General features: G+C 35.8%; 1 protein-coding gene across 1 annotated transcript in view; it reads right to left on the reverse strand.

Annotated features, from left to right (window-relative positions):
* Positions 1-19,374, reverse strand: part of LOC130705885 (platelet-activating factor acetylhydrolase IB subunit beta) — a 45,495-nt gene that overhangs the window by 7,461 nt on the left and 18,660 nt on the right. The window contains exons 2-7 of the mRNA XM_057535823.1: positions 11,425-11,509; positions 11,043-11,117; positions 9,928-10,134; positions 4,147-4,315; positions 1,917-2,019; positions 975-1,203 (exon numbers count right to left, since the gene is read on the reverse strand). Coding sequence (XP_057391806.1) covers positions 975-1,203; positions 1,917-2,019; positions 4,147-4,315; positions 9,928-10,134; positions 11,043-11,117; positions 11,425-11,509 — 868 coding nt within the window. The remainder of the gene's footprint in view (positions 1-974; positions 1,204-1,916; positions 2,020-4,146; positions 4,316-9,927; positions 10,135-11,042; positions 11,118-11,424; positions 11,510-19,374) is intronic.

A 19,374-nucleotide genomic window follows, 5' to 3' on the forward strand; every position in this document is an offset into this window, starting at 1 on the left:
CACAGGAAGGACCTAGATAATATAAAAATAGAAAATTTCCACTTAGATTAAGATTCAGTTTCTACAACACCAATGGATGGTAAATTTACTGCTCAAGACTTCTGTAATCACGAAAAATTTAAAAACTATTTAATTTATCCTTTATATAAAGTCCAGCCACAATGAATTTATGACATATGGTAGATAACCACCACCAGGTGGCAGTAAAAAAAAAAAAATCTGAAAATGCCATCAACCAGCCAACTAGAAAGAGATTACAATAGAAGCTTCATTTTGAAAAATAATTGGGGGCTGAGGGGATGGGGAATCCTTCATTTATTAAAATGTAATTTTAAAAAACCCACGATAGGAATGTCTCTATAAAAAAGAAATGTGGTCAATTTTGGCTCATACAACTTATTCACAGAATTAATTATTCTGTAATTTTAAGGTATTACAAAGAATGAAATCATGAAGAGCACAAATTAAGAATCATAAAAAAATAATAAAACTCCAGATTCAGCTAGTGTTTCTAATGATCAAGAGTATCAGAGGCCTCCATATGAAATATTCTTCATTTAAAACAAATATTTAAATGCTGAACTGCATTTCACCATAAACTTATAAATAAAATAATTATGTTCATTAAGGAACACTATTCTTCTAAAAGATAACTTTAACCTCTCCCATAAGTTTTATTTTTTGCATTGGTATACTCTTATAACAATGACATTTCTGACTAATTTAAATGACCACTTTTACTCTTCAGGAGAACCCCCATCCCAGCACACATCAAGGGTCAGCTGACAGCAACAGTAACCACTGGTTAAAAAATATAAACACATCTATCTGCAAGTTGGAAGAGTAAAGAGTTTCAAGATTCAGAATTCTGGGATGTAGATTTTTAAATGCATTAATGGCATGAAATAGAGAATCAGGAAGGTTATTTAAAGTTCTGAGATAATAGCAACAATAACATATAAATCATACAGTACCTCAGATCCTGTTGCTTCAGAGATGCAAGAATAGGAGCTTTCTGGAGCCCAGGAAATGCATTCTACCACATGCTCATGTTCTCGAAGCTCAGCCTTGCATTCCTTTGTTGCTACGACCCACACGCGCACAGTCTGGTCGTTGGAACAGCTGGCTATCAGAGTGCCATCTTGATTTGGCCGCACCATACGTACCCATTCTCTGTGTCCTGTGAATGTCTTCACACAGTAGCTATCAAAATAAGTAATAGTTTGCATCATGAATGGCAATCATTGGGACCCTTCCCAGAAGCAATACAAAACTAGCTATGCACTGGAATGAAGAGAATGACATCATATGCAAGTCAACAGAATACACGTACATTCCTGGTTAATAAAAGATGGGGACAGGCTGGAAAGTCAAACATCAGTTAAAATAAGCTGATGGAAGTATCATTAAGGAGCTAACCAAATCAAAATCCACAAGGTAAAAAATAGAGAGAAATAAAATCTTTTAACTAAGCACACACAGTAAACCTAACAAAAATATTTCTAGCCATGTTGGGGAAAAGGCATGCTCTTACTAATCTGGACAAAACCAGTAGGTTAAGGTTTTATTATAACAATCATGTAATTCTAAGCACAACCAAATTAAGCCTAATAGGGGCATACCTGCACAAATGTTATTTACATTTTAATTCAACCCACAGAGAGATAACCTAAAAGAAGACCACAGAGAAAATAAGCCATTACACAGAAAATGGCTCTCAAGGATATAGTTTCTTTCATAATTTCTGTTCCTTTGGGTAGACATTTAGAGATTGAAACTTAAGTTTTAAAATATAACTGTCATGGTGATCATTCTGGGTTACAGCCAAATTTACTGGAACAATCAGAACATAATTTTGGGTTTTTTGTTGAATATTAGCTCTTTAAGCTGACGCCTTTTCAACTAAATCTACTTACCCAGTTTGCACTTCCCACATTTTTATAGTTTTATCCCTTGAGGCGGATACTATATGATCTCCATTGGGCATGATGGCTACTGAAGAAACATTGTGGTCATGGCCTAAAACACAAAACACAGTAACATATTAAGTGATATATCATCAAGAGCAATTAAACCTCAGTTCACCATGAGATTTCATCATGGGATTTCAAATATCACAGCAACTTTAAATACAATGGAGTTTTATATAAATTTGATAAGAAACCTGGATTTACACAAAAAAGTTAAGGGATTAATAATAAAATAATCCACAATGAAACAAGCAGCCAGCTCAATTTATAATTACATTTCAATATGTACAACTGTTTTAAAATCACAGGGAATCAGTACCATCAGCATTTGAATATATTAATACACTGAATGTTTATGAACACTAAAAAAACACAAAATTTTCCATGGTTGTTATTCTAAGATATAAGATAGAAATAAGATTTACAGAGATGAACAGAATGGATAAGAAAAATGGGGATTTGGTTCCATATTTAAAATAGTTGTTAAAAATGATCTTTTTGTTGTTGATATTCGTAGGGGTAAAAAAAATAAAATGCATTATTCACAATGCTAGTTAGCTATCCTTTGCCAAAAAAGCCTCAGAGAATCCTCATAAGTATCACATTATTTTAAGGAACATATAATGGTTGGAAAGAACTCTTTAAGTTAGAGCAATAAGATACAGGCTACTTAAAGAAACAAATACAGATTTTACAAAAGGATTCAACAGAACTCCCTTAATCGGTAAGCTTCCCTAATGCACTTAATTTTGGGGAGTGGGGCGGGGGAGCATACCATTCAAATTACACCATCTGTGTAGTCACACAGCTTACTCAAGTGCTAACGTCACTGGATAATCATTAAAAAATTTTTTTTATTAACATAGTATGTGCTCCTTATATAAAACCCAAACATTCATATTTCATCATGTTTAAAAAAACAACAAAAATCCTTATTTAGTGAGCACCTCCTATGTACCAGGTACTAAACCAGATGATTTGAGTATACAATCTCATTTTATCCTCACAACAACCCTATGACTTCAATTCTTAATTCAATACTTAAGTATTATTCATCTTATAGATTAGAGCTTAAAATTTCCTAATGCCGTTAAGTAGACAAGTAGGAATCGGAACCCAGATATCTGATTCCAAAGCCCATGCTCTTTCCATAAAGCCAGACTGCTTCAGAAAACAGTCTCCATGACAAGGCCTGGGAAAACAACTTAACAATGAGACTATAGGATATGTGGAATATTAAAAAGTAAGCAAAGGAATATGGGTTCCAGCTTTTACTACATCTACTCTCTCTGACTTCAGTTTCCCAACTGCAAAAAATGAGAAACAACAAGAAAACCACCCCAATAAATTCATTTTCTCTTCTTCTCAAGAACAGATAGATGCCCTAGCAGTTTTTCTCATTCAAAAATATTTGTGAAAACAAATATTTTATAACCACTAAGAGATACTTAAAACCTCATAACAGAAAACAACTCTCAATTACCATGATTATCCATGGACTATCTACATCATATGCTCCTCCACTATAGACAATAAGAATTGAATGTAGGGACCCAGTTGATTGCATGACTGATTTGACCAATAACAGAGTGATATGAGTAACAACAACAACAAAAAAGAACACAGTCTGTTCCAGAACCATTAAGATTTCTGTGTTTGACTACTGTTAAACTGTAAAATTAAAACCTAGTAAACAGGGCTTCTCTGGTGGCGCAGTGGTTGAGAGTCTGCCTGCCAATGCAGGGGACATGGGTTCAAGCCCTGGTCTGGGAAGATCCCACATGCCACAGAGCAACTAGGCCCGTGAGCCACAATTACTGAGCCTGTGCGTCTGGAGCCTGCGCTCCGCAACAAGAGAGGCCGCGATAGTGAGAGGCCCGCGCACCGCGATGAAGAGTGGCCCCCACTTGCCGCAACTAGAGAAAGCCCTGGCACAGAAACGAAGACCCAACACAGCCATAAATAAATAAATTAATCAAAAAAAAAAAAAAACTACACAGATACTTGCGTGTCTGTGATGTTGCTTTAAAAAAAAAACAAAAAAAAAAACCTAGTAAAGACTCAAAAGAAGAAAGAATTGAATGTAGGAAACTTGCACACTGTTAGAAAACATTATCCTTCTCTCTGGAATACCATGTTAGAAACCAATATCAAAATGCTATCCTCTACCCCTTACCATGCATGGTTCTGATGCATTCGAAGCCCTGAAAATCCCATAGTTTAATGGTCATATCCGCAGAACAGGAAGCCAGAAGCTTGCCACTATGGTCGAATGAAATATCCTGTACAGAGTCTGTATGCCCCTTAAGAGTTCGTTCAAAATCTCCAGTCTCATAATCCCACACCTGTCAAGTGAACAGAAAATTGGTTAGCATCACATCACTCCTTTCTCAGTTCACATCTGCACTTGGCAGGCCAGTCTGGCACTATATTGACTAACTGAACAAGTAACAAAGGGTAACTCTCTTAGAAACAGCACACCTTCAAGTATAAATTGGACTTTTCTCTATAGAGAAAATCGATTATTAAATAGACCTCTAAAACCACATTTACTAAGCATCTTACCATATATCTAACCATGCTAGTGATTAGGTATATAATGCTACAGGACAGAGTCCCATCCCAGTCTGACAGCAGGCAACAGACATGTTAAAAAGTAAATATAAGTACCGAAAAAAAAAAAAAAAAAGGGTTTCAGAGGCCTATGACATGAATTTATATGTAGACTATTAGGGGAATGATAAAGGAGTATTCAATTCTACTAGACAAGCAAAGCTCAGACATCTAAGAGGCCAAGGAAAGACTACACAAGATGTAACTATCCTTAAATAGCAGATTTACAGAAGCATATGTCATTATGATATAAAAACACTGAGCCACAGTCACATTCTTAAAGATAATTTTTCTAAAAAAATAAAAATAATAAGCTATCAAGAATAATTACTATTAGAAACAGATCTCAAGAACATACTAAACTTCTATCCTGGTGGCCAAATACTAGTCTGAAGTTAAGTCTTTAACCAACACTAATTACATGCTCTAAAATCAAGTGACTGATTTCATTCTTTCCATAGTAAGTTCAAATGTATCTGTGGTAGGGTGTATTTCAACCAATTTAGAGAAACTCAGAACATGTATTTTGAAAATATGGAAACAATCTAAACATCCAATATTAGGGAAATGGCTACACAGATAAAAAATTTGCTACTGTAAGGAATTTATGGCATGTATACAATAACGTTATATAAAAAAGAACACAAAATTACACACGATTACAACTACGTTAAAAAATGCACATAAGAAAAATAAACTATCCTCTAAAAACATTTCTTTTACAGTAAACTTACGTAGCAGCCTTCCCAAAATAAACATATTAAAATGTTACCATCTAAATGTTCAAGTATTTCTACATGGAAGTGATTACTGTATGTTTAGTTTTGTTCATATTTTGTTAGATGTATCTTGAAGTATTCTGGAGTTTTTTGATGCTACTGTGGCATTTTTAAATTTTGATTTTCAATTATTCTAGTTTATAGAAATACAATTACTTTTTATATATTGACCTTGTATCCTGTCATTCTGTTACACTGTCATAATTCCAGCAGGTTTTTGTAGATTCTTTGGGATTTTCTATATAGAAGATCATGTTGTCTGCAAATAAAGGCAAGTTCCATTCTTTCCTTTCCAATCTATCTGCCTTTTATTTCTTCTTCTTTACTGCACTGGCTAGGCACTCTAATACAAAGGTGAATTTAAGTGGTTGAGACTGGTCATCCTGGCCCTGATTCCTGAACTCAGGGGGGAAGCACTGCTTTCCACCATTAAGTATTATGTCCACTCTAGGTTTTCCAGACACCTTTACCTTTTATCAGGCTGAGGAAGCTCCCTTCCCAGCTTGTTGAGAGTTTTTATCATGAATGGATGTTGGAATTTTGTCAAATGCTTTTCCTGAACCTATTATGTTTTTTTTGTTGATATGGTATATCACACTGATTGATTTTCAAATGTGGAACCAATCTTGCATTCTGGAATAAACCCTATTTGCTTATGACATATTAACTGTCCTTTCATGAACTGCTGGATTCAATTTGCTTATAATTTGTTAAGGATTTTGCATTTATGTTCATAAATGGTATTATATCGGTCTATAGTTTTCTTTTTTTTGTAGTATCTTTACTCATTTTGATATCTAGTTGTTTCATTTCAACACCAAGAGTTCAGATGAATACTTTACATACTGAAAATAAATAAGGTGTGACCTTGAAGTTCACTTCCATTTAAGTTAATTTTCTTTCCATGCATTCATTAAAGAACACTGAAGCATTTTCCTCTAAAATAAATATACCCAGAATGTGAACTGTGTCTCTTCATAAATGGTAAGCAAACAGAGCATTTTAGTGTTTATAAATGTCAGGAATTAATGAGAATTTTTTCTTTACTTGATATTTACCTTTTGTATGATTATAAAATAAATGCTCATGATAAAAAATATAATGTACTGATATAAAGGCAATAAAAAATATCCATTATCCTACCAATGGCATGGTTTTTCCATTTTTTCTATGCTCCTTTTAAAAAAGTATGGTGACTGTGTATACTTCATTATCCTGTTTTCCCTTTGCATCTTATCATAAGGATTTCTCCATGCCATTAAAAACTTATTAGCATGGGCTTCCCTGGTGGCGCAGTGGTTGAGAATCTGCCTGCTAATGCAGGGGACACGGGTTCGAGCCCTGGTCTGGGAAGATCCCACATGCCACGGAGCAGCTGGGCCCGTGAGCCACAACTACTGAGCCTGCGCGTCTGGAGCCTGTGCCCCGCGACGGGAGGGGCCGCGATAGAGAAAGGCCCGCGCACCGCGATGAAGAGCGGTCCCCGCACCGCGATGAAGAGTGGCCCCCGCTTGCCGCAACTGGAGAAAGCCCTCGCACGAACCGAAGACCCAACACAGCCAAAAATAAAAATAAATAAATAAATAAAAAATAAGAAAATCCTTTAAAAAAAAAAAAAAAAAAAAAACTTATTAGCAAACATTCTTTTAAAAGTAATTCCTAATATTTTCTAAACAAAAGGAAAAACTTTTTCATTATTATAGAAAACATTATAGTGAAAACCTTTGAATAGTGAAAAATATCTGTCCTCATTCTGCAACAGTTAGGTCAGACATTGATGGTGAAAAAGAATTTTGAGTCAGAAAGTGTACGCTTTTTAGCCCTTCATATATTCTGCTAAATTGTTCTCTGATAAGACTGTATCAAATGTAATGAGAATGCTTGCTTCATCAAATTCTTATCACCTCTGGGAATTCTCATTTAAAAAGTAAAATATCTTGGCAGATTTGATATATATTTTAACCTGCATTTCTTCTTCTATTAGTAGTGAGGCCAAAGCTCTACTGTCGTTGGTTAGCCACTTTTTCTTCCTCTGAATTGTCTGTTCTCGTCCTGTAGTCCATTCTTCTGTTGAGATGTTACTGTTTTCCACATTTGTTTGAACTCTATATATTAAAGCTGGCAATCCTTAATCTGCTTTATTAGTTGAATGTATTTTTCAGTTTTGTTTGCTGTTCATTTTTCTTAACATTTAAGAACTAATTCTAAATGACAACCAGAAATGTTTCAAAAATTTCAATGACGCAATTAAAAAGTCATGAGCTATTCCAAATATCCATCCTCTATCATTTTTCTTAAATTATTGTAGTTCAAATGTTGATAATGTAAATGAATGACTCTAAAAGGAAGGTGTTATATTTACTAGATGCACAAGAGAAATTATATAATAAAATTTTAATTTTGTTATAACATTATCTACAGTTTATTGGGGACTTACCATCTATCCACCAAACACTGTACTGTTATATACATTATGTATACATTACTTCATTTTAAGCAAAAGAATCTTATAGATATTTTTAATCCCCCTTCCAACAAATGAGAAATTTGAGCCTTAAACATATCAAGCACTTTGCCCAAGATAGTCACAAAATTACAGAAAATTCTGTCTCTGTGTGCTCCTTTGAGTTTTTTTGGAAGGTAGTTCTGTCACAATCATCATTTAGGAATCCCCTAGCTTTACCATAATTGAAGAATGAAAACCACTGGTAGAAACAGGTTTCTTTTCGTTCCACAAAATACCCAACGAAATGAGAAAGACTTATGTATAAAAATGAATAGAACAGTATTACTCAAGATAGTAGATGACTGGAAATAAAAATCCAATGGAAGATTTGTTAATGGTGTTGAGACACTGCTGACAGTGAGTACTCCTTCAGTATTTTAAGCAGTTTCCATGTATTATTTAATCCTCCCCAAAGTCCTGTGACACAGGTACTAATTATCTTCATTTTACAGATGAGAAAAGAGAAGCACAAAAAGTTAATTTGTTCATATCACATAAATCATTAAGTAGGGGGGTCAGGACTTGAACCCAGAGCTTGTGCTCTTGACCATTAACTACTCTATAAAGTCTCCACATATAAGTAAAAAGATCAGTTTAAAATCATTAAAAATGATGATTCATTAGAAACAAAGAAAAGTATTTCTAAAATAAGTTTAATCAAAGAAGGAAGCAAAACTAAATACAAATGCTTTTCGTATGTGTGCACATTAAAGACTAAACAGAAGGGAGAACTTTTACTAGTTGTTGACACATGTGGTATGGTTATAGATAAAACTTTTAAAACTTCCATTTGTAATATTTTAAAGTTGAACCAATAGCTAATTTTAAGATGGCATATTAGCAGTTTTATTTACGCTTTTAGACCACTGCTGCAAAATCAATAGTTAAGACTGAGTTTTCCATCTATTTGATAAGTCTATCTTTACCCCCATGCTTCATGACAGCAGTGCAGTTTTCAGTAGACAAGACCATCATGAAATTAATAAACTAAATACATGTCTACATAATTTGAAAGACAGCACTATATTAGTGTATTAGGCAATCATCTCAGCCTACAGAAATATGTAATGCAAATAGAATTTAAAAGACTCTCTTCCAATTACTTTGCAGCCCGACCCATGGATCACCAGCCCACAGGATGAATGTAAGCCACTGATTTAGAAACTAAAGAAACCACAGAAGGAAAACATACAATCATGTTTAAAGAACAGGTTAAGTATATACATTTAAGTCATGCCTGCGTTTTATGCTGACTGCTGCTATGTGATAAATACAATCTTAGCAATCTACTCACATTTTCTTATTTATACCTCTACAAATGAAACTTAAAATCTAGAACTTAATCTGAAATAAGCTTTAGATAGAGAAACCTACTTAAATTTTTAAAACTACATTTTACTTATCTTTCTGTATGTGGTTTATACAACTATCACTGTATTGTGTCTGAATCAAAGGAAATTATAAAAACAACTTCTTTCCTGATTAAAAAATATTAAAATGTATATGCTTATCATGAAAATTTTTAAAAATGAGAGAAATACATAACTTCTAAAATGGAAAGCTGCTACATTTCCACACCCCTAGAGAGAATTACTGTTTAGTTTGGAATCAAAACCATCAAGGAGAGTGCAATTTAAATAAATCCTCTATTGAATTTTTTTGTGGAATATATTCACCCCCAGAATTACTAGTTTTGTAATCCTGTATTTTCATCTATCACCTCTGCTAATAAGTAAGGCACATACTTATACTTTAATTCTTCAAGAACAAAAGTTATTCGAGCACTGGGTGACCTATATTTGTCCAATGTTACATTAGTGACACCCAATTTTCTCAAATTCATCAGTGAACTTACTTGGCAGCTTGTCTCTCAGGAGCTACAGTGAAATTTTATTCGGTCTTTTAAGGTTTAGAATCAATCACACAGTTTCAAAGAGGCCCTCCTGTTACTCTGCGTAGTTCCTCATTTCAAGATCTTTTCATTTCTTTCACTCAATTAACATTAAAGTTGCTTCTAACAAGTACCCTATTGTATGTCTTTCAATTTTGAAAACACTACCTTAATTGTAGCATCCTCTGAAGCAGAGACCATAACACTGAACACAGGATGGAAAATGACTCGAGTGACTGGACTCCTATGACCACTCAATGCATATTTTTCTGGTGGACGGGGAATCCATTCTTTTGGGTCTCTTTTTTGACCAAGAGGTCCACCCGACGTAAACTCTTCTTTTGCTTCATTTAGCTTTGATTCTAATTCCATAACCTTAAGAAGGAACACATAGTTATGTACAGATAGATTCTGATAAAAATTGTATATTTTTAAAAACCTGCCTTTATTTTGCATCCATATATGCAGAATAAAATTTCAGTAATTTACAAAGCATTTGTCAGATTTAATTGAAAATGATCTACATTAAATATATCACTAAAATCTTAGTGTGACAAAACTAAAAACTGAGAAAAATTCAATACAATTGTGTCTTAACTCCTTAACTCAAAGAAAAATTTGGAAGGTGCCAGGATACAAATGAGAGGAAGAGTAGGAACCTATCTTGATCCTTTCTAATTCTGCCACTCTTAGTAAATTCTTTCCAAACCATAGTTTACATTGTACATGCTAATCAGAATATTCATATTAAAAGCTAACATTACTGAGCATCTATGTGCTAGGCACTTTTCTAAGGGCTTTTTATGGATTAACTCATGTTATAACAATATTATTTATTCTAATTTTGCCTACTAAAAGTATAAATTTTAGGACCAGAATATTACCTATTGCCTTCACTTTACAGATAAAAATAAAAGGTCAGAGATGAAAATGACTTGTCTAAGAGCACACTTTAGTGCTCTTTCCCCAGCATCATATTGGCTCCATGTGTTCTTCCCATCTAAGTGCATAAATGGGTTCTTCAGTACCAATTCCTTGAAGTCAGGGTTGTGTTAGATTCAACTCAGCCAGTAGCCCTGGTTGCATAAATTACCATTTACCAGCAATGATCTGTATAGGTCATAATGCATAGAAATAATAATGCACAGAAATGTATTTTTATTTGCCTTTTCAAGGTTAAATATAATTATTAATTAATGTAAAAGAATAATTTATGTTATGTTGATATTTTCAGTTTATATAATACTTTGAATACAACTTAAAAGAAAAAAAGACTTAGTTACCTTCTTTTGTAATCTAATAACAGATGTCCATTTTTTTTCCAAAAGACCAGCATATTTCTTATCTAATTCTTCATTCTAGAGAAAAAAAAAATGAGAACATTAAAAAAAAAAAAAAGGCAAAAATACAATAGTTCAAGCCATACAAACCATTCAATCTCTAGGCCCAAACGTTACGAAAAATATCCTGATTATATAAATAAATAAATAAAAACATCTGATTATACCAAAAAGGGGGGGGGAGGGGGAATACTAGGTTTAGTGCCAAGTAAACCACAATAACAAATGATAAGATTTGTGAATAACTGAGGTGACTGTTAACTACTGATACCTAAGTAAAATCCACTCATATATACTATGAATAACTGTAAAAAGTCAAACATACCATATCTAATTCAGCTTCCTTTTTAAAAACTGAATATGCTTCTTCATAGCCATTTGAACGAAGATAATCTGCTATAGCTCGATTTCTGAAAAAAAAAAATTCAAATGACTCCTAATAAACTCTCATTTCTATTTTGAAGAAAGATTATTTTATTTAAAATCTCATAAATCTTAAGACACTCTTTTAAAAGTATTACCTTCCAAATCATACAAGTATTTCACAAGAAAAGGAACCCCTCCCCAAAAGCCTCTAAAACAGTAAACCCTGTCATAGTACATCCTTAAGATTATAACACTGTTCTTGAGCTTTCAGTTATGTTTCTAAAGTGTTGCTTGCCTCACAAGCTGTAAGATCAAGATGTGGCTTATATAATTAGTTATCACTTTGTGACAGTAATGAAATTTAGTTTTGTAGGGAGAATTGTTCTGATAAAATTACAATTAGTAAGTATTTTAATATTAGAGACAACTTTATAAATTTATTTATTTTTGGCTGCATTGGGTCTTCGTTGTTGCGCACGGGCTTTTCTCTAGTTGCGGCGAGTGGGAGCCACTCTTGGCTGTGGTGCACAGGCTTCTCATTGCAGTGGCTTCTCGTTGCAGAGCACGGGCTCTAGGCGCACAGGCTTCCGTAGCTGTGGCACATGGGCTCAGTAGTTGTGGCTCGTGGGCTCTAGAGCACAGGCTCAGTAGCTGTGGCACATGGGCTCAGTTGCTCCACGGCATGTGGGATCTTCCCGGACCAGGGCCCGAACCCATGTCTCCTGCACTGGCAGGCGGATTCCCAATCACTGCGCCACCAGGGAAGTCCCTAGAGACAACTTTAAACCATGAGAGTGGGTGAAAAAAAGGCATAAGCTACAAGCTTAGTATATTATCATAGAATGAGAAATTAATTTAGAATTAGGAAGAACTCAAAGGTTAGAGAAGCTGAATTAGCAAATGAATTTCATGCTCTCCTTATATTCTTTGAAGGCAAAAATCAGCTACCTGTCTCCTAAGGCAACCTATTCCAATGTCTCTCAATTTTTTTGAGCCTAAGTCCCACTGTGATAGAAATAGTTGTTTCCTTGGTATTGCCTTTAAAACATTTCAAATTAATTTAAATAATTTAAAAGTTTATACATACACAAGGCTAAACAAACTTTAAATATATAAGTACACAATAAAGTGTGGTTTCCACCACTGACCCGCAATATTCCATCCCAGAGGCAACCACTTTACCAGTGTTTTGTGTATTCTTTCAGTGATAATCTACCTATAACTACATATCCTTGCATGGTCTTCTAGAGATAATTAATACGTGTTTTTAAAACAAACTGCAGTACACTACAGATAATGTCTTACACACAATGTCACATAAACTCATTTAATTTCAGCAATCATTCTTTATCAGATGTAAATCTGCCTCTTTAAAAAAAATATTGTATTCCATTACAGAGATACATATGCTTTTACTACTACAAACAATGCTGCTAGGACTATCCTTGTATAAATGCCAATGCTACTGCCCACCTAATGCTTTAGGAAATAAAACACTCTAAGCAGTACTGTAGAATTGGTGGGACTAAGTTTTAATTCAATGGCATGTTAAAAACAAAAAATGGAGAAAGATAATATGGAATTCGAGCAAACACTTCATGTTCCAGGTAATTATTAGCTTACCAAAGATTAAAGTACAATAACTAGGGACTTCCCTAGTGGCGCAGTGGTTAACAATCCGCCTGCCAATGCAGGGGAGACGGGTTCAAGCACTGGTCCAGGAAGATCCCACATGCCGCGGAGCAACTAAGCCTGTGCGCCACAACTACTGAGCCTGCGCTCTAGAGCCCGCATGCTACTACAGAGGCCGCGTGCCACAACTACTGAAGCCCGTGTGCCTAGAGCCCATGCTCCGCAACAAGAGAAGCCACTGCAATGAGAAGCCTGCGCACTGCAACAAAGAGTAGTCCCCGCTCACCGCAACTAGAGAAAGCCCGCGCACAGCAACAAAGACCCAACAGAGCCAAAACCAAATAAATAAATAGATAAATAAATTTATTTTTTTAAAAAAGTACAATAACTAGTGGAGGGGCCTAATCCCCCAAGTGATGGTATTTGGAAGTGGGGCCTATGTGAGGAGGTCACAAATGGGGTTAATGTCCTTATGGAGAGAATAGGAACCAGGAAGTGAGCCCTCACCAGACACCGAATCTGCCAGTTCCTTGGTCTTGGACTTCCTAGCCTCTAAACTGTGAGAAATAAATCTTTGTTGTTTATAAGCCACCCAGTTTATGATATTTTGTTAGAGCAGTCTAAGAAGAGACTAAGACAAAAAAAAAAAAATACATTTTTTAGGACATTTTGATAGCTGTTGTCAAACTGCTCCCCAGAGTTGTAACCAGTTTATACTCCTACCAGCAGTTGCGAATGTCATCCCTTTACCACCTTTACTTTTCAGACATTTGGGTTAGCATTTACTGACTTAAAACAAACAGTTGATGCCCTTTGATTCTGCTTATATAGCTTTTATGAAAGTGTAGATGTTAAATTTTTAAGATTCTGCAAGATTTCCAAATTCTATGTGGCCTAACCCAACATCTATATTTTTAAAAAGATGCTGTGTGGTAAAAGCAATTAGAAAGATATAGGTAATTCCAAATGTGCATAAAACAGGACCTCAAAAGAGTTGTATGTTACATTTATACTTTTTATAAAATGTTAAATCTAATTTAAAAAACAATATTCACTGTCTCTTTTGATCCTAAAACCATCCTGTAGAAAAGTTTATTACCCCTATACTATAAAACTGACAGACTGATTTATCCAAGGTCACAAAACTAAGATGAAATGAAATAATTTAGGATAATAATTCCAATCAACATTCATTAGGTAGGTGGGGAAGAAACTGGCTAAGTAGGTGGAATGCAAAACCTTCTTCCTTTAACTAGAGTTGTTCCATTTTCATATACTTCCATATATTGTATTTCTTCATAAGTGTTTTAAAAGTGGATCTATACTGCAATTAAAAAAGCCTGACACTCAAAATTTTTTTATTGAAGTAGAGCTGGTTTACAATGCTGTGCCAATCTCTGCCGTACAGCAAAGTGACTCAGTTATACACATATACACATATATATATACATTCTTTTCTTAAATATTCTTTTCCATTATGGTTTATCCCAGGAGATTGGATATAGTTCCCTGTGCTATATAGTAGAACCTTGTTGTTTATCCTTTCCATTTTTTAAAAATTTCTTTCTTTCTTTATTTTCTGGCTGTGTTGGGTTTTCGTTGCTGCAGTGAGTGGGGGCTACTCTTCGTTGCGGTGCAAGGGCTTCTCACTGCGGTGGCTTCTCTTGTTGCGGAGCATGGGCTCTAGGCATGCGGGCTTCAGTAGTTGTGGCACACAGGCTCAGTAGTTGTGGCTCACAGGCTCTAGAGCGCAGGCTTAGTAGCTGTGGCGCACGGGCTTAGTTGCTCTGCAGCATGTGGGATCTTCCCAGACCAGGGCTCGAACCCATGTCCCCTGCACTGGCAGACAGATTCTTAACCACTGAGCCACCAAGGAAGTCCTGTTTATCCGTTCTAAACATAATAGTTTGCATCTACCAACCCCAGACTCCCAATCCATCCCTCTCCCTCCCCACCGTGGCAACTACAAGCTTGATCTCTATGTCTGTGAGTCTGTTTCTGTTTTGTAGATAGGTTCATTTGTGCCATATTTTAGATTCCACATGTAATTGATATCATATGGTATTTGTCTTTCTCTTTCTGACTTATTTCACTTAGTTTGATAATCTCTAGTTGCATCCATGTTGCTGCAAATGGCATTATTTCGTTCTTTTTTACTGATGAGTAGTATTCCACTGTATGTATGTACATCTTCTTTATCCATTCATCTGTTGATGGATATTTAGGTTGTTTCCATGTTTTGGCTTTTGTGAATAGTACTGCTATGAACATAGGGGTGCATGTATCTTTTTGAATTATAGTTTTGTCCAGGTATATGCCCAAGAGTAGGATTGCTGGATCATATGGTAATTCTATTTTTAGTTTTTTAAGGAACCTCCATACTGTTTTCCATAGTGGCTGCACCATCTTACATTCCCACCAACAGTGTAGGAAGGTCCCCTTTTCGCCACACCCTCTCCAGCATTTGTTATTTGCAGAGCTTTTAATGATGGGCATTCTGACCAGCCTACACACAAATTCTTGAAACCAAGAATGACTCATACTTTTAACCACTAAGCTTTTGTTTTGGTAACTGACTAGATCTGGGAGATGGGAGAAAATAGTTGATTTACAAGTTTCTGGTAGATGGTAATAACATGTACTTGGACAGGAAACAGGAGAAGAGGAGGAAGGAAAAAAGGGGGGGGGCAAGAATATAATCAGTTCAGTTTTAAACCTTTTGACTTGAAGTAGCTATAAAATATTTAAGTAAAGATATATGATATAGGAGGTAACTGAATATACAGGTCAGAAGCTTTAAAGATCGATCTGACGTAAGGAAAGGATTTAGGAAAATTAGTAAACAGGAAGTAGTGATTCAAACCATGTAAGTGGTGAAAGACACTTTGGATGAAGGTATATAATGGGAAGAGAAAAGGAGACTAGAAAGTAAATGATGGAACCTTGACAGATACCAATAATTAAGAAGCCATTAGGGAGTGAAGAAGCCTACTATGAGAATTAAGAGATTCCAGCAAGCCAATGGAGAAGGGAGTTTCAAAGAAATGGAAATGGCTAACAATGACAAAGATCTGAGAGAGGTCAAGTAAAGTCTAAAAAGTGTCCAAACAATCTGGCTACCAAGAGGTCCCTGCTGACTTTAGCAAGTGCAGTTCCAGAACTTAAAGTAGCCTCAGTATTCCACTCCACAGTAAGGCTTCAAACGAGCACTGTAAAATACTGGAGCTGGGGAGGAGCAGTGAGATTCGAGAGTATCAGGGATGCATTCTCTTTCTATTTAATGAAGGTTAAATGTTAACAGTATTACTTGTTAAGAGTTTAGAAAAAGAGCTATTACATAGCATTAAAATATCATAATACTGACCTACCAAAGAGCAAGGGATATATACAAAAATATGGCAAATAAATTAAAACTGAAGTTTAAGCGAGTATGATACCATTAGGGGTAGTACAACATACTGATGATGTACAAAGTCTACAACCCAGTCCCAGAATAGTCTAGTCAATTTTATTTCCGCATCAAATACAATTTAGTCAGACCTCTTAGTCACACTTCTAACCACAATGTCAGGTGAGTGGTGCTGACAGAGTCAAAAAACTTAAGTCAGGTTCCCATGGCCAGATAACTTTGGCACTACTGCCCCTGTTACCTCATCACTCAATATCTAGGCTAACTATCTGATCCAGAGAATGTGGAACCTCTAACTCAGGCAAGGTGTACCACCATCACTTAAAGTAAGAATAAATAAGACTGAAGAATCTCTTGGTTCTAACAGCCTAAAAGGTGCTTCTAGAGTTTGCTACTAATTTCAATTGTTGACCTAGAGATGATTTTCATCAGTTTTACTAGGATGGAAGATTTATCCCCTTGGAAACAAGTGGACATCAAAGCACAAGTTTATAATAATCTCTCAAAGAAACTTCATACACATGAGTTAAATAAATCTACTAAGCCTTAGGAGATGAAGAAAAACAACTATCACTAGAATCAAAGAAAAATTCATGCAGAAGTGCAACAGGTCATTCTGAGTAGAACCAAAACCAGTAACCCCATGCAGAATCAGAGAAAATGGTTAAAATCAAAAGAACGAACTGAGATGAAGGACTTTTATGTATGAACAAACAGAATTGGATAGACAGAGTTTAGGCTTACATATGGAATAGTACATTGGACATATTCTACTGCTGTCCTCTGAAACTATTACAATAACAAATGAGATTTTGTTTGTTTTTCTAAACTATTTCAAGTTTATTAAAATGCAAGGATTATATTCTAAGCATTTTAGCTGACTTCTTACACTCTCTTCATTGTTCTTATATCCCTAGGATAATTTTTGTAGCTGTGGTATCAGTCATAACATAATATGACTACTACCATAGTAGTACATACAACATTAACACTACCAATCCATACACACCCTCACACTCTTATAAAGGGAGATAAGAGTTTCAAAAGTTTTTCTAAATGCTATGAACTGCTAGTTAAACAAAAACAACTCTAAAAAGATTGGATAGCACCAACAATAAAAGCAGAATACTTCAGGGTCCCCTGCATCTCTTACGAATATAAATTGAAGCAGAGGGAATTACAGAGCATGCGTTACAGGAGACTGAGATGGAAGCTGTTTTTCACAGGTAAAGAAACTGAGGCTCACAGAGCTTAACTGATTTTTTTGGCTAATAAATGGTGAAGCTGAGAATCAAAAATTCAGCCTTTTGAAACCAAAATGATAATAACAGTATTTCTTCAAATTGTGTACTCTAGCATTCTAAGGTTGAATAAAAATGTTCTAGGAATTCTATAAATAGTTAAATTTTATTGTTTATATGAGGAGAAACAAGGTTAAGTCAGTAGATGACAAACAGATGTTTTCTTACCAGGCCCATCAGAAAAGATACACTGATCTCACATATTCAAGAATGAGGAAAGCAATGGAGTTAATGTGCACTGTTCTGAAAGTCTGCAGTGGCCCAATGACTGTGGGATGTCTGCAGGGTTAGGAGGGCACACCACTAAGATAATGAGAAGACCCAGCAGGATCAAGCATACAAGTTCACACCCCCAGAGGTACATCATCATCATCAGCCCTGTTCCAGAAGACAACTGTCACAACACCCCAGGCTATGCCATTTTAGACAAACACCAAGATGAACTACATAGTCCTGGGGAAGATGTGAATAAAGTTCATTTCAAGTGCAGAGACACTACTGCAGGTCATTCCATAAGCTGCTGCCATAGGACATTAACCAAGTCTGACAGGTAGGTAACATGACTTCTTAAATATGCTACAGCCACCCACTGAATCTCTGGGGAAAGGGGAGCACTGATATGATGAGTTCCTGGCCATAGGTCTTACACCTCTCCAACCTTATGGGCCCTGACAAAGGGTTACAATGATCATCCTTCATCATCACACTTGATACTTACTCCAAAAGGGTAGTCCAGGATTCAACTACTACCAGTCTTGGGACAAGTATAAGCACAGCAAGAGGTTAAAATGAGACCTTATTCTGGCAGTGATGAAGTAAAGGAAAATAAAATTTGGGTGAGCCAGGGTGAGTGGACCTTTATCTTCATCATTAAGCAAAAGAATATGCGCCTGGTATACTAGCCTGTCAGTTACCATTTCTCTTCAGCAGGGATCTGGGTCTGAGGTAACATCCACCCCTCACTCTCCATACCACAGCAGCAATAAAATGGTATATAAGTATACCATGTTGGATTTCTTTTAAAAAGGCAAAACCAAAAACATGAACACACAAAAAAGCATTATTACTTTTCATTCTCATATTTAGACGAAATTTTTTGAGTAATGGAATGACAAAGCAGAAGGCACCACTGAACAGTTCAGTTTTGATCCTCCCCCTTGTTTATGTCTTCTTCTTTACTCTTTTAATCTGTTAAGAAAAGTAACCTTACAATAACGTAAATGAAGGTGTGATTATGACATCACTTCACACTAACTGGGCCAGCCTCCCAATTATGTTGTTTCAAATTAGTGATACACATGTGTATTACTGACTGACATTAAAAAGAAGTTGCGGGCTTCCCTGGTGGCGCAGTGGTTGAGAATCCACCTACCCATGCAGGGGACATGGGTTCGGATCCCTGGTCTGGGAAGATCCCACATGCCGCGAAGCAACTAAGCCTGTGCGCCACAACTACTGAGCCTGTGCTCTAGAGCCCGTGAGCCACAACTACTGAGCCCACGTGCCGCAACTACTGAAGCCTGCGTGCCTAGAGCCCACGCTCCGCAACAAGAGAAGCCCCCGCTCG

Source organism: Balaenoptera acutorostrata, chromosome 20 (genome assembly GCF_949987535.1).
Source record: "Balaenoptera acutorostrata chromosome 20, mBalAcu1.1, whole genome shotgun sequence".
In the NCBI taxonomy this organism is placed as follows: Eukaryota; Metazoa; Chordata; class Mammalia; order Artiodactyla; family Balaenopteridae; genus Balaenoptera; species Balaenoptera acutorostrata.